We start from the raw sequence: 23,787 nt of genomic DNA on the forward strand, positions 1-23,787 counted from the left end.
TATATATATATATAGATAATTTAAGTTTTACTCAGCAATGGTGCCATCTCGAAAACCGTTAATTTCGATTCGATTGTTCTTGTTCCCATGCGACTGTCTGCACCTGTGCATGTGTTAATTGCGGATTGCAAAGGAAAAAAAAAAAAAAAAAACAGGGGACGTAATAGGATACACGCGATTACAAACTTGCAGCCCGCCAGTCGCCACATGCAACCATCCGTCTAGACGTTAAAACGTGGACTACGACCTCTGCTGCACTTATTTACAAAGGGTCTAATTTAAATTTTTGACGATGTTCTTTTCGACATGCAATCATCAAGCACTATAATTATTCTCACGATTAATTAATAACAAATACGCAGAGAAATAATTTTAGTAATAATAAAATAATTATGAATATAGAAAAAAAATTAAAAGAAAAAGTAATGAAAAATCTTTTGTATATTGTATTTTAAGTGTAAATAATAATAGATATATTTCTCTTTCTTTCACAAACTTGATCAATATAAATTAAATTAAAATTTTATTTAATTTTCAAAGACAGATGCGTTATTATAAGTATTATACTATTTGTGCATTGTTTCTATAGCAGTTTACTGCTTACGTTTCAGGTACTAAGAAGATGGAATACAAGACCAGACAGTGGCACGAGAAGTGTTTCTGCTGCGTGGTCTGCAAGAATCCGATCGGTACGAAGAGCTTCATCCCGCGCGAACAGGAGATTTACTGTGCCGGATGTTACGAGGACAAATTCGCCACTCGGTGTGTTAAGTGCAACAAGGTGGGTTTACTCCTTTCACTGTTTTGGTGATTACTTTGCGTTCTCGTTTTGCATTCATTTATTAAATATCGTACAAAAAACGACTGGATAGATGATTAAACGTAAGATCTCGATACTTTATAATGATATAGATAATTAAATATTGATTCAAGCAATATAATTTATTTTCGCATAATTTATCAATCTATCTTTTGTAGACCGAACGCTATCTTCTTCTCTCTAATTCTGATTGTTATTTAATTTTTAAAAATACTTTGAGAGGACTCTGAAAACACATAAGCCATAAATATCTAGGAAGAAATCCATCGCGATAAATTGTGATACGAAACGATGTAGGTATCCTATAAAAAGATGTGTAAAAAATTTCTTATTGCAGATTATCACCAGCGGCGGTGTGACATATAAGAACGAACCGTGGCACAGAGACTGCTTCACTTGCAGCAACTGCAACACCGTCCTGGCGGGACAGCGATTCACGTCGCGCGATGACAAACCGTATTGCGCCGACTGCTTCGGCGAGCTCTTCGCCAAGAGATGCACCGCTTGCTCCAAACCGATTACCGGTACGTTCTCGAATTTTAATAAATATTCTGTGATTATACTTAAAAAAAAAAAAAAAAAAAAAAAAGAAAAAGAATCTCTGAGAAATGCGCAAGAATATAAAGATTTGAAGAGAATGAAAAGAATGAATTAGATTAGCTTGATATTTCAATCATAGTAATCGATTCTTCAACAAATATGCACATCTATTATCTTTCGCGATGATGGATAATCAATATTTTTAATAGACGTACGTATATATTTATTCTTAGAGATCCTTTCATACGTTTGTCATAATTTGTTGTTATGCAACGTTAAAATCTCACATTAATCTAAGCGCTACTCGATGATTGATCCAGGTATCGGTGGCACTCGCTTCATCTCATTCGAGGATAGGCACTGGCATAATGATTGTTTCATCTGTGCGGGCTGCAAAACCTCGTTGGTCGGACGTGGTTTTATTACCGATGGCGACGATATTATCTGTCCTGAATGCGCCAAACTGAAATTGATGTAAAGCGCGGCTTCACGACGACGAGGATGACAACGGGATCGACGGGAGCGAAGGGAGAGAAAGAACGGGGAGCGGGACTTCTGGGAAAGAATCCATACAGTCAAGCGGATTCTATTATACGCCATAACGAAACCGTCGTCGCGATTTTATCAGTTGACAATTTGGACTCGAAACGAACGCACGATACAGACGGTAAAGAATTTTATATAGTCATATCAAGACACAAGATTACAGAAAAATATATAATAAAAGTTATGAATAAATAATAAAGGAGAACTTGCATTACAGAGCCGCGATAATTTTTATTGCAAATCAACAATCGACGTACTTACTTTGACAAAATTTTTCGCGCCAATTTTTTTTTTTTTTTTTCCCGAGAGAGAAAAATAAAGGTCGGAAAAATCCTCTGACCAAGACCTCGTCTTGATCAGCATAGTGATTTTACAGATTTGATCGAATGAAAAATGGCGCGAGAGAACACGAGAATCGTTCTTAGCTTCGTAGTCATAGCGACATTAGTCTTCGTTATTTCGTTCTACGTGTGTTTGTGAAAAGAACACTGACACGTGTATCTTTCTATGTTTGAGATGATTTGCTTGATCAACCCGTTGAAATATCGAAGAGTGAAAAAAAATAAGAACCGGAAAGCAAAAGAAATATACAACTTGCGAACTCGATAAAGAGAAATCAAATCGCCTTACTGTAATAAAATGATTATCAATATAAATCGATGATTAGGATGATAAATAAACCTAATCGTTTCGCATACGTGCTCTCGTGATGTTACTAATATCATTTTTGCTTTGTACCATTGTAGAAAGATATGCGCATGTGCGCGCAAAAGAGAGTCTTATATAGTATGTGTGTGTATGTGTATGTATAATTTACACACACGCGAAAAACACGACGGTTTAACACATACACGTACATGCACGCTACACATTCACATAAATCTATTCAATTAATATTACACCTGGTTCTCTCTTTCTTTCTGTACAATATTGTACATTTATCAAAATAGGAAAAAATAATATTTAAATACTATAGTATATTTTATTATTAATTTTGTGAAAAAAAACTCATTAAAAAATCAGTTTCTGAAAAAATAGTCTAATAAATAATATAATTTTTATTAAATAAATTTTTATTAAATATTTCCAAAGAAATCTCGATATTTTTAGATTTGAACAGAAAAATTATTTAACATTATAAAAATCATTAGAAAATCTTTTTATCAAAAAATTGCTTAATTCTCTGTATGTATTCACAAAGCTATAATAATTCACACTATATAAACATGTGTCAATCACAGCCAGAAACGATAAAGAATACGTATTTCTGTGTATCCTTTAACAATGTTCTTTGACAATGTTGACGCGCTCTCTTCTTCTCCTCTTTTTCGTCAGAAAAACAGGCGCATATCATAGAAATTCGTCATCGTCCCGTATATAAATCGCACACACATACACATTCACATTTACGATACACACGCATGTGCAGCAAACATAAACATCACGCAACAAACACGACATTTTTTACATATTATTTTATTGAAAAAGAAATAAAAAAAAAACAACAGGAAAACACGTACATATACATACACACGCGTACAACGTACATACATAACACACATACATACATACATACATAACATGCATACGAGTGTGTGCGACGAACGCACTCGCGGAAACACTAATTGTGGCCTTATCCGCATCGAGTACCATAGAAGTAAAAACAAAAAAGAAACTAACGTCTTACAATAATTTACTTCGTTACAGGATACTTAATATCAAATCTATTGTTATAAAATGCGAATGAAAGTAAGTGTAACGCTACACGCGAATCAAGTCTAAAAACGCGGAACTACGAGACAAAAAAATCGCAACGTTCGAATTTTTAATCGCGATCAATATAAGTCACACACGTGCTATAATATACATGTATGTTCCGACGGAGTCACTTACACACTAATCGCCTTAATTAATAAACGATAAGAAGAGATTATTCTATATCAGCGTATCCTATACACACTGTTACATTGTAAAATTGATAAATAAATAAATGTAATTATTTACATGGTTTTATGTCCCCTCATATTCTTTAATTCATAATAGCGTCCAAAAATTTTTTTAAATTATGAATGCGATAATAATGAAATTGTCATTTCATGAATAATCAACAAACTTTATCCATTTTTTATTTATTTATATCATATCACAAATTTATATAATTAATGTACGCAAGAATTTCATTATCTAAATAAATTAAAGAAACTCCAATAAAAGTAGCCAATTTTTCTTTAGTCTTTATTTTTATAAATTTAGATTTTAAACTTAATAAAGAACAATTCGTATATAATTGATTTTTAAATTTAATTATGTCACGTGCAAAAAAGGCGTGGATAAATCAATAAAAAAATCAGTAAAAAAATAATTACATCTGTAAATTTTATTCATTTAAACAAAATATTATAATTTATACTTTTAGAATTATGTCGTGATTAAATACATTTTGCATAAATAATTTATTCGTATGAATTCACGTTTCACGTATAAAATTAATTTAATTAATTAATTAAAATGGAAACATAATATCTGATAAATAACATGTTCTACACTGTCATGTTGTAACAGAAAACTGTGTAAAATCTACCTTCTGCTGATGATTTATCCACAGATGTAAAATGTAGTTCTACTTTTCAGCTTCAGATGTCTATAGTATTTCTTTGTAGAGTATAATGAGAAAAACAGTTATTTATAGTAAAAAGAGAACTATAATTCTTAGAAATAGAATAGTTAATACAATTTTTTTTATATAGTCTGTCATTAAAGAAACATTAATTTACAAGTTTTTATCAATCTTCCTTACATGAAATACTAATTTTGTATTTAAACTTGAAAAATGAATAGAGCCTGAAAAAACCTCGATAAGTTCAATGAACGAAAAAATGAAAGAGAAATTGATTAAATTTTTATCAAGTTAAATTAAATCAAATTTTCTTATCAAATAAAAATATAAAAATAAATTTAAAAAACTATAGAAAAATAATTAAGCACAATTATATTCTTATCATAGTAATATTTACAATTTTCGATTCTACTAATTATTTTTCTTTTCCTATAATTTATGCCATTTCAACAATTTGAAGATTAAAGAACTAGTTTTAAATACAAAGGTACGCACAATAAAAGTGCGAATTTATTTCGGCATGTACAACTGGATGTGTATAGGGTCACTATACATAAATCCCCGTCAAGTTCATCATTGACATTAAGGTCGTGTTGTCGGAGGTCACACAATAAGTCAATGCACGCTCGACCTCACGTTCTCCTGCCTGACAGCAAACTATCCATTGTGTGATGACCTCCAAATTACGATTTATTTCGTCAGTTTCAACATTAATTAAACAAAACCTATTTTTTAACGGTTCGTTTACATCATAGGATCTGCAGGCACTACAGAATTTCACGATATTCGCAAAAAAAAAGATTCTTATTTTCTATAAAAGAAATTTTTAAAATACCATCAGTCAAAAATCTTAATGTTTCACATATATGCAAAGTTTCCATACATTCTTTATTTTTTTATAGAAAAACATTTAATAAAAAAATTATATATAAAGCAAAATAATCTGTTGTATAAAAAAAAAAAATAATTTGTATTTTTTAGAAGCTATAGAGAAAAATTGAAATTCTTCTAGTTAGTAAAAAGTTGACTTGTAAAAAATTCAAAAGATAAATAGTTTTATAATAGTAACGCTATCCATTTATATTATTCCCCTAAAAAATTCCTTTTCATGAACATTTTCTTTCTCCATTTTTATACATATTAGTGTGAAAACAACAAATTAATTCAGCATTCGTACAAATTGACGATAACGTATAATTCTCTACATATTACATGCGTAATAGAAACTATTATTTCTCTATAAAACTCTCTTTTTCAAAATTAACTTAATCAGGCTTAAATCTGTTAATAAAATCCTTTGCTCGTAATCACCGTAATTTAGCGAATGTATGACTATATTAAAAAATTCCGCGATCAGTCCGTGCGATATTTGTTGTGCTGTTAATTACACGTTATACGCACACCACACACGCAGAATCGCACGCACCTACACGTGCGAGCGAGCGTCGCGCTTGGGGTAAAGAGAGGTCGATGGAAAGTGGTATAATCGTGAATGTGGATCGGCTCAAGGAGAGCAGAGAAGAGGAGATCCTTTACCTTACTTATGTAACGAGCGACCGAGGTGGTGTCTCGTGTCTTCGACCGCGTCCCGTATAGAGAAAGAGCGAGAGCCATGCCTCTCTCTCCTGAGAGGCTGCTGCCTCTCCGCTCGCTCACCCCTCCTCGTCTCCCACAAACGTCATTCGCCTTGACTCTGTCCCGTTCACGCTCTGCTCGACACTGTCCCTGAAAATTACTTCATAGGACTCGTCCACGCAAGCGCGAGATTAATAGGCGTTCATATCATCCGTGATTGCAATTATTATCGAGTAGACGAAGGAAAGGGATGTTTATCGCGAACTGCGTATTACTACGGGCAAATAATGAAAAAATAAATTTTAAAAAATGTTTGTAAAACACTTTGTGCAATTTATTTGCTTCTTTTGTTTTGGGCAACAGTTAATTTATTTATTATGATATTTATTGTTTAAGTAATATGTAAATATATAAAAAAATGTGCAAAATTCTGACATATTTAAACATTATTTGACATATATAAAAAAGTTCTCTTACTCGATGTAAAATGATACAGTTATTGGAATCGTGTAACAAAATATTTAATAATAAAGTCAAAATTCTTTCCATCTATGTTCTTTATTTTTTTTTTTTTTTATATTTTATATATATAGGAAAATTTTATTTTAAATAACCATCATATCAAAGGGAATGAAAAAAACTTCAAATGCTCGATTTTCAATCTTGCCTCTCTGTCTCCATGTGAAAACATGGGTCATGCTCATCTCTCCGGAATTTAATAGACATAAAGTCCTCGACGGGCCAGTACTACCGAGAATCCTGGCTTTGTCTGTCCCTTTTTCATTGCCCCTTTTTTTGATCGAGCTCCCATGTCCCTCGTCTATCTTTCTCAAACTTACATGACGTCGGAATCATGCCGAAGAATGACCGTAAGTATTCGATCTCCCTGGGGTCAATGACTAGCCGCGTGGCCTTGTGCCGTGCGTCTTCGACTTCCATGATAAAAATAAAAATCGTTCGTTTTCGCGTTCCGACAAGGAATGTTCCCAAACCAAGTCCATTCGATTTCCAAGAAACTTGGTAGGTTTGTGGAGCAAACAAAATTAATTTAATATGTTTCTCCTTTCCCTCTTTCGTTGTATTCTGTACTCGCAAATCTAAAAATTCATATTATGTTTTAAATTTACTCAATGCTATTTGAAATATTTTTCGTACGTGTGAGAATATTTTTTACGTTTAAAGCAGTAAAATTTTTTGGAAAGACTTTTTTTATTCACTGATAATTATCAAGATGTCATTAAGATTGAATATTAATAAAGTAAAAAAAATTTTTTTCTAATAGTTTATTAATCTCTATCATGTTTCGTTAAATTTCTTGCTCGTAGGATCGATGTCAACGAACTGATGACGATCTTAGGTTTTTTTGTCGCCCTTTTATATTCGAATTATTCAGTGATTTGATTATCCAAAAATTTACCGCAAATCAATACAACCAATATATCTCGACCATACGATCGTATTATCGATTTTCATTAATTATTCATTTATACCGTATATATCACAAATGTTAATTATGGGTCTCATTAATATTCTGTTATCTAAATTAAAAATACACGTCGCTTTTCGAAGTGTATATCACATATTTTATGCAAAACTTTGGTTATAAAAGATGTATCGTACAAAACAAATAACATAACCACTATAAATTGATAATCACGATAACAATACTATGAGATTAATTAAAAGTAAAAAAAAATAAAAATAGAAAAAAAACTAAAATTTTTAAATTTTTGATTAATTATAATACAGATCAAATGCACAGCATATTTTAATAGATTTAATCATACATATTATGATGTTAAAAGCAAGAATCTATTATTACACTCTTATAAAATCACGTATAATGTTATAAAAAAAGATTTTTAAAAATTTAGAATATGAAAAATCTCGTATTTTTTACTGTCCATCGACTATCTAAATTATAGAAATTAAAACTAATCTCGGAGGAGTAAATACTTTAAAATATCAATGTGACAAACTATTAAATATTTTTTCCATTATTTCTATAAAATCCAAAGCCTTCGCAAAACTATGACGCACAAAGTCTATTTCCAAGATTTTATTTTTATTTTTAATCGTTTTCTACACAGCTGCGTGTAATATTTTATAAAAGCATCGCAATAAAAATTTCTCGGTTTTCGACAATGCACATACAAGTGTGTGTAGTTGGTTCGATTGGCGTAACTGTCTTAAATTTTTTTCTCTGCCCGAATAAAAAAAGTATTGGCTCATGAATTATAAAAAGTCACCGCACGATTGTAGCGGAGTTATACCGGCACGAGATGATTTCGACATCGAAAATGAGGGCCGTTGTTGTCGGAGGTCATTCGTCGGTTCAACGTTCGGGCCATTTACCTGTCCGCCAACTCGAATCCTTGGCCGCTGACATTGTGGAGAGCGACATTAGCATCCCGCGTTTGCGAACGACTATCTCAACGCCTTCGAGACAGAGAGAGAGAGAGAGAGAGAGAGAGAGAGAGAGAGAGAGAGAGAGAGAGAGAGAGAGAGAGAGAGAGAGAGAGAGATCGACGTCGTTCCGTAATTCAAACGAACAAAAAAACATATCGATTGTGTAAATCGTGCTCGCGCGTGAGGGACTATATTAATAGCAATAAAAGAAGAAAAGTTTGTTTCAATAAAACTTGCGTCACAGAAAGTAATGTCAAAAAGTAAAAATGCAAAAGTATTCATAATCATTAAACATGCAACGGGAAAATAGTGAAAGTGATAATAAAAAAATTCATATTTCAAAAAAATATTCACATTTAATAAATAATGACGCTTAGTTTTTTATTTTGTGCTAGATAAATATTTTTTATATTTGATTGAACCCCATAGTTTTTCGGATGGTGTTGCTCGTATATATTTTTTAAACTTTTTTTGATTAAAGAGTTCCTTGTTAAAGAAAATTTTTATAAAACGCGTTTGCCGTTTCGTCCTTGGATTAAATGATCATGAAATTGAAAGAGATGATCTCTCTGACATCTCTTCTATCAGCGCTTTGACCGACGCTGGAATGACGGAAGAGAGAAACGAAGAGAAGGATTAAAGCAGAAACTCTCAGCTTCTCTTTTCGGCTTCGTGGAAGGACATGAAAGGTGAGGAGGAGGAGGAGGAAGAGGGTGGTCTCCGCTGGCTCCGAGAGAGTGCCTTGACCCTGAGCTGAACGCGGCGGAGTCTCTTCGGGACGAAGAAGAAAAGTGCGAAGGAACCGATGCCTCAGAGTGTAATCCGGGTCGCGTTACCTTGTCCGTTGACTTTCTATGGTGCTCGCAGAATTCAAGAGGAAGTTGCCATCCGAAAAAAAAAGCAGGAGGAGACCCAGTGATGTAACACTTGGGTCCAGGATCCCTCTTAAAAATGGCGCAAATTAAACCATTAGAAAAATGTTGCGGTAAGGATACTTTTGACAAGTGAAAAAAAACAATCGTTTGCTAGGGCCTTTTATCAAGATTCGGATAAAAGTGATAAAAAAAACAAGTAATTTTAATTCAAAATTTCTTAATATTCCTCAAAGATAAAAGATTTCTGAAAGATTAATTTATTAAACTATCTCAAACTATCTCAAAAATTCGACTATTAATTGCAAGTAAAAAATTGACAAAATGCACGCAACATTTACAATGGTCTTCTGTAGAAAATAAAAAAAAAAAAAAAAAAAAGGATTAGCAAGGGAGAGAGCGAGGCGAAATGAAATGGAGGAGTCTGGCAAAGGGAGAGAAAGACGGATAAAGATGGAGGGAGGCTGAAAGGTGTTGCCAGCGGACAGAGATGGAGGTGGCAGGAAGAAGGACGAAGGAGACGAGGAAGGAGAAGCCAAAGGGAGACGACCGGCAAGTCGAACGAAGACGCAAGTTCATATCCAAGGAGATGTGGGACGATGCCCTCGAGTAACCTCCATCAAGGATGGACTTACACCATCAGCTAACGACGGTCTCGGGAGACACTACACATTCGCGCTGTTCATCTTCCCCTGACCAACGGCGATATACAAATGCCTACATAATCATCTTGTAACAACAAATTTGATGGATTTCTCAATTAAATTCCGCGAGAAGAAAAATTAAATAAAAATTCAAAACAAAATATTTAAAAGAATTCTCTGCGCACAAAAATATCTTACAATAACTTTACAATATTTTTTATAGTAGAAGTAAATAAACTTATAAGATAATTAAGTCTCGCGTAAAATATTCAGTATTAATAAATATTATATAGATTTTTATGAAGCGACCAAAATTACATTTTCTTGCTTTATCATGTTTTTGCACTTTGGGCCCGACATTTGCTAAATCCGTCACTGTATAACAGCGAACGGCCTCGATCCGCGAGAAGACGAATCTGCGTTACGGCGCGGAAAAGCGAGTTCTCCTCGCGGAGAAAAGTGCTTTGCCCGCGGTGCTCGGTCACCTCGACGAATGCCAAAGAACCGATCGAAACCCTAGTCTGCAAGAAAGTTTATATAGGACGTCTCAAAATTCGCATTTTCTTTCAGCTAAAAGTTCTTTAAATTTAAATTTAATTTTAATTTTACTGTTACATTACTTGTCTTTTTTTGCAATTAATATAAGACATAATAACTGCTTCATTTGATATACATATATATATATATATATATTATAACATAATATGACACATAATTTGATATAGGTATATATACATATAACATAATAAGTGCTGCATAATTTCTGTATTATATGACGTAATAAATGCTGTATTCGTTAGCGAAGAGAAATTATTAACTAAGAAATGAGTCAAACATTAATCATTTAAATGGTGTTGAAAAACAAAAAATTATTATAGAAAAAAGTTCAAATAATGCTGAATTTATATACATATTTCATATATACGTATTTCGTTCTAGTTAAAACATCAATCTGCTAAACTATTTAAATGTTATTATATAATTTTTTTCTTATAATTAGGTTTATTTGGATGACAAAAATATAGGAAAAAAATAAAAGAATTCTAATTGAATTATTCACGCTTGTACCATCTATATTAGGTATCTGATTAATTGGTCTGCTAACCACGACCTAATTCAAATAGCCAAAGAAATAAAATGCTCTGATTTGATTCGAACACAATGTCAATCGTAATAGTAGAGAAAGATTCTGAGCATTGTCTGGCATGCGTCTCATTTAGAAGAAAAAGTAAGGAAAGAGAAAATCGACGAGATACGGGTGCGAAATTTGATTCTATGGATTTGAAATCGTGACAGAAAACGCTTCTATGGAAATCTGAACTGTCAGACAAGAAAATCAAGCAAATAATAAAGTTTAAAATCAAACTTGAATCTTCGTATATATTCACATATATATTTCATCAAACGTGAACATGAGAAATTTTATGTCAAGATATACATATTTAATAGTAATGCTTTCTTTAAAATGTGCGAGCTTCTTTAACTATTTCTCGTTTTCAATTTTTCTTTCGAAATTTTTTTCAAATAAAAAAAAAATTAAACTATCTTATTTTCTTTTTTTAATGCGATACTTTAATTGTTTTTTCTTGTTTTAATTTCGTTATTTACTTTTTTCTTGCTACTAAAATACAAGCAAATTTTCAAAAAATAAAAAAGAAAATAACTTTTCGATATTAATCGCACACGCATAAATAGAATTACGATTATTTTTTTCTACAGAGAGAGATGAACTACTTTTCCCCCACATGTACTACGATCTTCTCACCCTCGAGAGAGCACTGCCACTGATGAGCTTGTATGCGATTTACACGCGCACAACGTATTTCCGGTGTTTCCCTTCAGCGAACGCACGAAACGAGAAGTGAGGTCAATGCTTGCTGACGATCAAGTAAACAGAAACGCAAAAATGTGGAGCGTATTTATTAATGTAACTGTTTCTTAATTATATTATTTAATTATAAGTTACTATTAAATTACAATTTTTATTTTTACAGGTATGTTCTCGCAAAAAGCTTATATAATTTCTTTTAAATATCCGTTAATTTCGATTGTAAGATCAGTGACTAGAAAAATTATTATCGATTTCATCGGTTTCATCGATTTTCTAAAACTGACGACATTCAAATTAGCAACTCCAGCTACGTTATTCCCCGATCATTGCTATGAAAATTCAATCATGTTTTATTGTTAGACCGAGATTCATGAGGTCACGTATGCGTGACCAGAAAATTTTCGAAGCAACGACAAGAACTCGAACGTTTGGAAGAAAGTGTTGGATAATGGAGCACTAACGATTCATGGACGTCGTAAGGACCGATGCCTCACCGAAAATCTTAGTCACATATTATAACTTTCGCTAATTAACGGTAATCAAGATTGAGGGGATTCGATTTTAACGAGTTAAAAATTGTTCCATTACTGTAACATGTGAATTCCGAACTGCGGATGAACTTTTTTCCGTTTCTTAAATCTCTGATCAGTATTCTACGAATGTTGCATAATTACTTATAATACAAACATTCTCGAAAAATCATACATATTTCATTATATATCTATATAATATTTTGTTATTTATTTTAATTTTCCAACCTTATATTTTTTTTTGTATTAAATTATCTCGTTAAAATTTACATTTTTATTTAACAGAGAGCAAATATACATCTTTTCTTGATTGAAAAATTATATTCATCAAATTTAATCTATTAACGATTAAAAGTAGAATTATCTTCCAAGAGAGAGAAAGAGAGAGAGAGAGAGAGAGAGGAAATATCCGAACAATGTCGAATTCTCAGCAGAATGATTTTAGACTGAAATGTATAAATCTCAATGTCGAGATTATCGATAAATTTATGATGCTCTTACAAACGGAAATTATCGCCGAATGTCTTACCTCACAAGACCTCGTTTGAGAAACGATGCTATTCCGAATGATGCCACTCACACATACTCACGCGTACGTATCCCCGCCACCTGAAAGTAGATATATGTACACGCGTGTGCGTGCGTATGCATCGCGGGTGCACGACTTATGCGTGTGCATCACGTCACATGACTTCGCCTTATAACCCAGTGTCAGTGGCTTGCTACAAGAATGCTTTTTGGGTCTAGGTCTACCGAGGGCGTTCACCCCGCTTACGTTGTTAACACACTTACCATACTGCACGAGGCCAATGGCAACGTTAGTGTACGCTTTGCTTCCTTCCACCTTTCACGGATCAGACGAAGAAAGGCAGACACACGCGCGTCTGCCTATGCCACTACAACCTGCGAACACGTGGTCAAGAAGCTTCACTTTTAATCGCCACGCGATTAAGTTATCGCCTCAAATTCTGTCCGTTTCTTCAGACAACATTATTAAATTAATTTCTGAAGTGCGGACAATTCAATTTTATAACATGAGCGAGAATATTCTATACAAGACTACACCAGATTATACATATAAAATAGAATTTGTACTGTAATTACAGATTTTTGCAATGTAATTAATTGCAAACATGCGATATATCATACATTTCGTTGATTGGCTAAAGATCTCTAATTAAAAGTACTGTGATCTCTATTAAAATTAATATTAGAATTAGTATTAAAATATTATTAACTTTTCATCCAGTTATTCGCAAAATAAGTATAAAAAACAATCGGCTGAAACCATTTATACACGATTAATACTGATCGTACTCCCACGTTGGCGATAAGTTTCTGGCACAAAAGGTCAGCGCGATAAGAAACGAGTCAAGCGAAACGCCGTTGTAGCTGCGAGTCTGAGAGACTTCCGCCTCGTCGTCGCCATCATTGTCGCCATCGTCTCGTCGTGACAAAATTCACTCTCATCCCTATACAGTTACATCCCGGCTGCGTGTACTTTCGTTGACGGCGAGCAGAAAAGTACCCTAAACGCGATCGGGACGAAACAAACGCGGCGTGCGCGTTATACCGTTAGACCTCAAGGTGATCTCCAGCAGCTCGGTACCTTGTCGAGCATCCAGGAGGAGTTACTCGCACGGTGGAAGAGAACGGAAGGCGAAGTAGGAAACGCCATGAGAAACGCGTTCGACATGAATGGACCGGCAGACACCGTTATTATCGTTATCGCGGCTCTGACGTAGATAGAAATCATGTGCGAGGGCGGACGCGCGGGAAACATGCGTCGTGATTGCGAGAGGCTATCTTGTCGACGTTCGATATATCTTAATCTTTTAACTGTGAAAAAGCTTTTGCGCGGAGAACATGCGGAGAGTGTGGGACTGTTACTAATTATTTCGATACCGTTGAAACACGTATGTTTCGAGGAATGTTTGAGAAATTCCGCTAGGATTACGAACTCTAAAGAAAGCGAAACAAAATGATAATATTTGCAATTTTCGAAAGTTTAGTTAATTTAAAAGAAGTAATTTAAAAATTAACGGTATGATAAATGAGATAAATAATAAAATCTTGTATCTACTTTAGTTTAATCTCGAGTTAGTTTAATACTTTATAAGCGATAAGAATGTAATTTACACTTTTAAAATATCCAAATGTTGAATATTGCAAAAAATTGCAATGACTAGAAAACTAAAATATTTCATTTACATAAAGGTGTAAAGTTTAGTAAATTTAATGTGTATATATTTATCGTTTAATTTATTTAATTGTGAAATTGAACTTGAATATATTAAGAAATATTTTTGAAGCGTCAAATATCTGCAAGAATAGTCGCCTAAATAGTATATCAGCTTCGGGTGCTGTCGGAAAAAAATTTAATAGCAACGTAAAGTATCAGCACGAGTATCCAAATGCAGAATTGCTTTCCATTGCACAATATATCAAGCTGATCCTTTTTGTTGCACAGAATGCATCGCAGATACACGTAAGACAATTGTCTCGGTCACGAGACACGCCTCCTATGTAGAGACGTCGACATCGCTCTGCTCACATGGCCGTCGATTCTAAACAAGATCATTGAACTGAGAATGACGCGATCATATCGAATGATTATCTTGACTATAATCTCATTTTTATTCTTAATTTGACTCAAACAATTAATTTTCTTCCATTTATATTTAGCTCAAAGAAACGATTCTGGTTTTCTCTATAACATTTTATAGCTATATATAATAATCAAATATTTACATATATAATAATAATAATATATATTTTGTTTTCCTCTCTCATAGTTTAAATTACTCGATTGCTATTACCGACTGCTAGTTTTAATGATTTGGACAAATCTAAATTAATTTCATGAAAAAATGCCGATGGAAAAGTATAAACTCTAAAGTAATACACAACGGTAGAATCAGATTCAGTTAAACCAATAATATATGATGTATAAGAGCTATATAAATTGTACGTATGAATAAAAAGAAATGTTCAGGGCTATGTACATGAAAAAAACGAAAAAAAAAAGCCCTCGTAATAGAGAAAAAAAAAGAATAGAAAAGGCACATTTTTTTCTAAGGGAGAATCAAAGCAATGAATCTTCTCTTCTTCGGAGCTAAGAGGATTAAATCGCTTCTTTAGGAAAATCTCTTATAACGCACACCCACACAATGAAGCTGTGGATGAGCGAAGCGTATACTTATGCCGGTCGAAAGAGACGCGAAGGTTCTACGATAGACGAAGAGAATAATCGCGCTGCTCGCGGATGCTCGGGTATGCGTGCCGCGTGTTGCACATGCACGCTCGTGCGCTCGCGCACGGCCAAGCTGTTCAGGAACTGCGATGCGTGACCTAGTGCCGTTGCGTTCTACCTTCGAACTAGGTCTTCTTCGTGTTCCCAACTAAATCCGCTCGTATACTGGCGAATGAGCATAGAAGGCCAGTGAGAATGCACCGACGACGGCTGGCGACTTCTCGTGCTAATGCATCTAGCGGGCTTATCCGAGTCCGTGAGCAACCCGAAGACAATGCAAAACTCGCGGTGAACGATCCTCTCGGATGTGCGACCCCGCCGCGGCTTAGAGCTGTTGCAAAACACATTGCACGCGCAGTTCTAGGTCACGTGCATACGGACGTACGCGGGCATGTGGTGATGATGATTTACAGTTGGGGGACTTGGCTACGACGATGATTACAATAATATGTATAATTATGGGATTATAAAAGTCTCTGACAAGATATTTTGAAAATATTACATGTGTATTCATTAAATTGCGCACGACTATAAACGACTGAAGGAGGAAAAAAAATGTAATTTAGTTGCTTACACATCGGAAGCAAGTTTTACGGAGCAGAATTTATTATATTTTTATCGTGTGTTACGATAAATTTAATCAGACAAACAGAAGGTACCGGCGATATTTCAGCGGACAACAATTTAGCATTCGCACGCAATCGTCGAAAGCGCTGTCGGGCGGGTTAGAATTTGTCTGCAACCCCGCAAGAACGCATTCGTGCTTTCACATTTAATTAGTAGGCTGAGAGAAAATGTCTCTGCTTGTAGTTGTCTAGCAGCATTTTCACAATTTGAAGCGTCTCACGCACGGAAAGAAAAAACGTTCGATCTCGACTCTAGATCCATAAGACTTACTAACATATTAAAGACAGACAGCTAATAAATGCAAACTGTGCATGCGATACAAAGCTCATCGATCGAGCCTTCCTTTTCCTTTTTTTATTAATACCTACACATTAATTAATTATTATATTTGGTTTTCTTCAATACACGGCATTACATAAGAAGAGCAAACCTTATATGTCATATTTTTTTTCTCCACGAGAAATAAAATACGCGTCGGCAGACCGGAATATATTGAAACGGGCGATTACGCAAGGCGGGTCAACGGTAATATACGTCAGTCGCCATTAGGATGGCACCGTTAGAATTTTGCTTACGTTCACTCATGTATTATACTACGTACAGAACGACATATGCGTGTGTCCGTAGCGGAATACGTATTAACGTCGCGGACTCGCGACGAAACACCAACGGGGTCAATGCCTCCTATACGGAGCAGTATACTTCGCCGACTTTCCGTAAAGGTATGCCCGGACCCCTCACCTCACCCAAGATTCATACCCAAGACTAGATGACGATAAAAACGAATGTGTTACGAGAATTTCCTTTTCAAAGCGTAATCGGTTCTTACATCGAGATCTACCGCTGCCGTTCGCACGACATACGTCAACCATATAAAATATAATTATCTACTTATGTGCTGTTTGATTATATATGTGAGAGAAAAATGCAACAATGCAATGATTGCTTGATATCAATTTCTTTGGAATAAAAGTGTCACATTTTTGCGTTATTGTTTATACTATTTATACAAGATCCTGAAGCATCCTTTTTAAGGCAGACTCTCTGCTCAATTTAGAAACGACTTTTCTTCAGCAAAAATGTCGAGAAAGATCATCATTTTTTGTGCAAATTTCCAATTTCTACCATTATATATATGTAACTTTGTAACTAAGCATAATTAAATTAAAATTTTATTAAAGTAAACTCTAACTAAAATTAAATGAAAAAAGTGTAATTGTGTTAATCTTTTGACAAAGTTTAGTTTGCGAAAAACCGTTTTCAATCGCTTATAACTCGAAAAAAATTATTAACGCTTTAACATTGTCACAGAAAAAGAATCATCTTCAAATTGACTAGAAAATGCCATTAAAAGAATGTACAATAGTTTTAAAATATATAAATTTATATGAATATTTTAAATCTCTTACAATATTTAAGTAAACACATTACAGTTTTTAAATGCTTGCTATGTATAAAAAAAAATTAATAGCACAAAAGTAACGAGAACGACATAAAAGTCAAGGACATAAAAGTCCACCAAAAAGATACAATCGAGTCTTTCGATGGCAGCGAAGGCGTAACTTTTACTTCGAGCATTGAATTCTTGATGAAAAGCTTGCGCGAGAATTGCATAGTTTATCGAATGAGGCCGCGCATGACGTCGAGCAATGTAAATTTGCAGTATAACTAAAGCGATTTACGGGTTTATTTTCTAAAAAAAATAAAAAAGCTAGATATGCGTTATGTATCGTATATATCTTGGGTGTAATCGCAAAACGAAATGTTGTTTGACCAGGTTGCGCACGCGCGTGGCAATGTATATAAAGCGCGATTGCCAAAAAGGGCGAAAAGGATCATTTTTAACTGTAACCTTTTCGCGATATATCTTGATTTTATCTTCTTGTTATTCATTTCTTTTTTTGGGCCGGCAAATCTTTCCGGCGTAAATCAACCGCGAAAGTTAAAAAGGAGTTGTACCGGGACGTGAATTAATACGAACGATATATTAAACCATTGTCAAAATGTTGTAAAATTTCATAATATTAAATTCTCTTTATTCAAAGAGATAATATTTAAATTTGACAAATCTAATTACATATTAGGCTTGAAATATATATTGTGAAATTTTAAATAGAAAAAACTATATTTTTCAAGTATTATTGGACATCTTACGTTAAAATAAGCATAATTTTTAATTGGTGAGAATTATTGAATAATCTAAAATATTTTCAGATAAAAAAATATTATATCAAGTTAATTATATATTTTATCAATGTTCTGTAAATTAAAATATTTTCTAGTATATTATATTGTAAATTAGTCTTCATATTTATTTTCGGATTAAAATAATTTCCTACAGACATTCCATCGCACATTTTGTATTGAAAAAAATATATAATATTATATTTCAAACTCAACCCTTTATTCGACAGTAAAAAAAAGAAGAACGGGAAACATATTTATACATTACATTTTACTTACGCAGAGTTTGATACCTGAACAAAAAAAAAAAAAAAAAAAAAAAAAAAAAGAGAGAAGAATTGTGCAAAATTCGAGAGAAAAGAACCGAGGAACGGACGTTTAAAAGGGTGGTTTCACACGTCGCTGTTCATTGGTCGCGTCTTTCGCAATATAAGCGATTCGCCGATGGGGTCCCGTGACGTGGATCGGTTATAGAGGGGACGCGAGAAATATCAAGGAGAAAGAGAAAGAGAGAGGAAGGGATGGACGGTGGCAACCTCGAGGAAGCAGAGCGGTCGTTGACCCCTGAAAATACTCTTACGCATTGTGTGCCACTTCACTTGTGAGCGGTTTCGAAGCGAACCAACGGGCCCCGCTCTCATCCTCGGCAAAGCAGCGAGAACGATTCTCAGTGTTCACCGAGATTCGTTCGATGTTACTTGTGGTGCATACATGCAACGTAGGCATTCCGATAGTGCGCTATCTCCCGATGCCCCATTGGCTCCCCGATCTTTCAAGCCCTTGAGACATTCCCTCTCGTATGTACCGACAGCCATCGTTGATTGGGCCCCCGAAGAACTAACTGTACTCTGTCGGCTAGACTAGTCAGACGTTGAGACCGTCAGGAACGTACCGCTCGAATTTCAGAGCCCACCTTCCGTTGGCCTGTCCTTTAGGGACAAACAAACTCGAGAACGAGCTCCGAAGGGACCACAGATGGGCCCGCGGTGTATCGGCTTTCGAGGAACGGGACTGTTCGATTGTCAATACCTACCGATCATAAACAAATGCTCCGGAAGACGTGATTCCGGGGATGCCAGGATCGTTTCCTTAGATAACGGGACTTTAGTAACAAAAGATCTATCGTTCAAATAGATTTCAAATATAGATTTTTTTATGAGGAATATCAAAATATATCCTTTTGATCAAAGACATATTTTATTCTTTATCTTTTATCATAGATATCATTTTTATCATAAATATAAATTATAGAATATAGATTAAAAATGTAATTGATAAAATTAATGTTTGTAAAACTAATTAATATTGAAATAAAATTCTAACGAATCAATCCTTGGAAAAATTAATAAAATGATAGTTGCATTTTTTAATTTGAATTGTCATTCCTAAATTTTATTTTTAAAGCTGATAGTGTTAAGATATTTAATATTGGATCTCGAAAATTGGTTATCTCTTCCTCTCACTAATAAAAGAAACTTTCATTATTTGTTGTTATTATAAAAGAAAAATCGATATCATTATTCTTGCATTCTGTTATATTTATGACAGATACTTCAATTTTTTTAGATGTAGTTATTATGACGTAGCATTTCTATCTCGTAATTTTGAACAAAAATTTTAATTTAACCAACTACTTAAACATTTCTATTTCGGAACTGGTGCATCTATTCCAAAAATTATTCTACTCAAAGTTCAGAAATAAGTTGGCTATTTTATTAATAGCAATTAATAATAATATATGTGTGTTTTCAGGGCTTAAACTCATTAAGTTTAATTACGGAAAATACAACTTTTTTGTGTTCCTTTTTCAGTTCTTTTTACTATTCCAATATTTTCAAAGATTTTCGGAATCTTTTGTTGAATCAAAGTCAAATTAGATAAGGATTAGACGACAACTCGTATCAAATTCCGTTAGGTATATCGCTGTAAATATACGATGCAAGTCAGCATCCTGAGGGGAGTAAGAGATCGCGCTAGTCATTTCTCTGACAACGGTAGCTGCCGCATCTATTCTAACCGGTCCACCACGGCATTAATCTCACACATCCTCTTTGAATAAGATAAACTTTATGCAATCAGCCGGAGCGCGAAATTTTTCATCAATTTTATAATCATCACTAATAAATATACCATTGTTGGTATTATCATTTTGTCAATAGAAAAATCACCCTTTTGTATTGAACCTCTCTCGAGCAAAAGAACTGACGAAGACAGTAATTCTTTAAAGAAAGATTTTTCTTTTTAAAAATCTTTTTAACAAATATGCTTTTGTTAAAGTAGAAACTTAACTCTTGATTTTTATACGATACGCAGAGTTTTTTCGCAGAGTTTTTAATTTACATATTTATAAATTAATTGATTATTAATATATAAATGTAACTATAAAAAATAAATTAATAAAATTAAGTTTGTCCATAATTTTAATTTTCACTCGATTATAAGTATGAATTATGCAAATAGAAAAAATATTTAGAATTGTTAGATAAATAATAACTGTGTTATCCAATTATCTCAGAATTGCACGCAAATTGGTTGAAGAAATTTCTGCATCTCTTCAAGAGTTTACAAATCATACTTGCAAGTCGCATTTCAGAATGCGAAGGGCATTCTCTCCTTCGAGGAATATCGAATCCTGAGTAAAGCCTCCGAGGAGAGATCGCCTTCGAGAATGATGGCCGCGCGCGACCGCGACCGTAATCGCTCTTCCGCGTCGATCTAAAAGCGAGACGCGATCTCGCGAGAGAGCGAGATTCTTCTCCTCTCTGCCTCGATGTAGGTGAAGTGGTAATTTCTAATGATACGTGCACGAAGTCGTGCGAGCCGGCTCGGCCGAAACGCAACACATCAAAGTATCTCACGCGTCCTACACACGTGGTCGCGGGAAATCACGCGGGAGGGAATCCGCTTCCACGGTATAGCGCATAGAGGAAGAGAATCAGGGAGGAGCGACGGTGGCGGTGATGCGCGAAGTAAACTAGTGCATCCCGGAGCTGAAGAATCGCACGCGGCGCGTGCAGCACGTAACGACGTGTTGCAAGGAGAGTATTTTCAAAGGGGTTAACGAACCCGAGACGCGCGCCTCGCCGCGCCGGCCATCTCCGCCGGTCATGTCTTACTTTGCGCTTCTTCGGCCTCTCGCGGGCCTGTCTGTCTGCCTGCCTGCCTGCCTGCCTGCCTGCCTGCCTGCCTGCCTGCCTGCCTGCCTGCCTGCCTGCCTGCCTACCTACCTACTTGCCTGCCTCAGCACGGGACGATCGCAACGGCATCGACGAGGGAAATCGGCCATTTTTCTCCCGATTCCGCGAACGTGGTTTTAATTTGAGTTCCATTCGAAAGTCGATCTCCACAGGAAGCGAACCAGCGCTTCATATTCGGGTTCATTACGCGCGGACACTATCAGGTGACATCACTTTGAGTCTCGCGGCTCAAAATGGTAAAAAAGAATGTCTAGCAAAAGTCTGCAATAAACCACTTTATCCGACATCTAAATGCGTCGAACAATTTAATTTTTTTCAGGTAAATCCCATCGGTTAATCCACTTTGAGATATTATAATTACTTGGATGAGTCTATCAACGTCCAATCACGAATGTTGAATGGTATTTAATTTGATGGAACGTAAATTCGAAAATTCACCTCGCAACCCTAATCGAATGTGTTCCACGCGGAGGAGATCCGCAGCCGCAGTATTCAAGGTGAAGGTAAGGTCGCGTAGATGAAAAGTGGCGATTGAACGTGATAGGCCGCCGCGCCATACGCAACACACGCGGTAACGACAAGTTAGCTAAGTAGTGCAAGCGTAAGAGAGTGCTCGACTCTAGAGGTCAGTAACCACTCGCGATCGTTCCGTTCCGTTCCGGTTACCCGCTCCGGCATTGCACGGGCGATCGCTCGCTTCCACCTTCTGCTTAGAGCTTACCCATTAGCGTTTTCGCGTTCGAGGCAAACGAGGATCTCGTTCCGTGTATAATTCTTTTGGAGTTATAGAAGTTTGCCTTACGTTGTATAATAACGTTAGAGAGTTTTCTTGCCGCACCGTTATTCGGATACGATAAGTATCTGAGTTCCCATTTACGTAGTTCTTCCGCGAGGAAGTCCTCTCAATCTCCTCATCCCCGCCAACCCCCTCCCCCAAAAAAGCATGATTTCGTATATTTTAAATGAACAAATTTAATTTCGCTATAAATTGAAATATAAATCTATATTGAAGAAAAAAATTGAACTTAAAAATAAATGGTATTCTTCCAATCATATAATTTTCTCAAATAATGGATTCTTTCTTTAAAAAAATGATATAAACATGTAATGTCTTACTTTTCACTTGTCTTTACTTTAGTTAACTGAAGATAATTCTTCTTCCGTTTTAAACGAGGCGTATAGAAAATCAGCTATTAATAGCTATGATTTTTTTTCAAGAAAGATGCGCCAACATTCTCAAGGCTTCAATTATCGAGATACAGATCTCTTTATTCTTTATAGAACATTATGTTTTAATTTTAATTGAATTCACCCTTCGATCCCATTCATAATCAACATAACTATATAACAGGAAGATGTTTCAACTGTGCGCATAATTGTAATCTTATTTTTGAAACAAATTTACATATTTTAAGTTTACATTAATAAAAAATATATAAACCAGTCTTTAATTATCAACTGTAAAAAATCATATATAACTGAAAAATAAATAAAGAAATATATCACAAGGACTTACGCTTCATTGCAATCACAATCTGTCCGCGAGTGCGACGTTCAATGATATTCCGTTAATGTCATGATTTCTTGTTCTGATTGCGTCCTCCTTCCATGAGCAGCCATCTCATTCTTGTCATTCAAAGTACTGCCGGATGATGATTGATGCGAAATTTGACCGCAGATTACCTTAAATTATTACATGAAACCTCTTTAGAGGCAGCACAATATATACATTTAAAAATATATAACGCTTCCATACATATATTATAATAATGCAAAACTATTTTGCAAAAATATTGTATAAATGTAAAATAAATGTAATAAATAAATAAATAACAATTTTTTATTTTTATAGTTAAATTTAAAAAATTATTCCCGCCCGAAGAATCATATGTATTGTTGTAATTAAAAACATTGCCATAACTTTTCATTTCATAATCTATATTTTGTAAATCGATAAATATATTATTTATTAAAAAATAAATCATTACTTATTAAGAACTGTATTAACACAGATATGTATTCAGATATTTACTGAAATTCATTATGTTACAAAATTAGATTTACGCCATTTGTTAAATAACGATATATCGTTATAGTACAATGATCTCACTGCTTAATTCCTGTTACGCAACTCGTAAAGAA

At 34.5% G+C, this 23,787-nt stretch overlaps 2 protein-coding genes across 12 annotated transcripts in view; one reads left to right on the forward strand and one right to left on the reverse strand.

The window, feature by feature from the left end:
- LOC140676130 (four and a half LIM domains protein 2-like) overlaps positions 1 to 3,909 on the forward strand; it is a 77,159-nt gene extending 73,250 nt beyond the window's left edge. For all 10 annotated transcript variants that reach the window (XM_072910855.1, XM_072910854.1, XM_072910853.1 and 7 more), the window contains 3 exons: positions 612 to 781; positions 1,158 to 1,344; positions 1,681 to 3,909. In XM_072910855.1, the coding sequence (XP_072766956.1) occupies positions 612 to 781; positions 1,158 to 1,344; positions 1,681 to 1,838 (515 nt within the window). In that variant the 3' untranslated portion in view covers positions 1,839 to 3,909. The remainder of the gene's footprint in view (positions 1 to 611; positions 782 to 1,157; positions 1,345 to 1,680) is intronic.
- Positions 3,811 to 23,787, reverse strand: part of LOC140676134 (protein FAM76A) — a 70,412-nt gene continuing 50,435 nt past the window's right edge. The window contains exons 7-8 of one of the 2 annotated variants that reach the window (XR_012048535.1): positions 23,162 to 23,328; positions 3,811 to 13,287 (exon numbers count right to left, since the gene is read on the reverse strand). The gene's annotated coding sequence lies outside the window, so the exon portion shown is untranslated. Of the gene's footprint in view, positions 13,288 to 22,754; positions 23,329 to 23,787 lie in introns of those variants that run through there. The other variant, XM_072910869.1, reaches the window with a different exon arrangement.

Source organism: Anoplolepis gracilipes, chromosome 2 (assembly GCF_047496725.1).
Source record: "Anoplolepis gracilipes chromosome 2, ASM4749672v1, whole genome shotgun sequence".
NCBI classification, from domain to species: domain Eukaryota; kingdom Metazoa; phylum Arthropoda; class Insecta; order Hymenoptera; family Formicidae; genus Anoplolepis; species Anoplolepis gracilipes.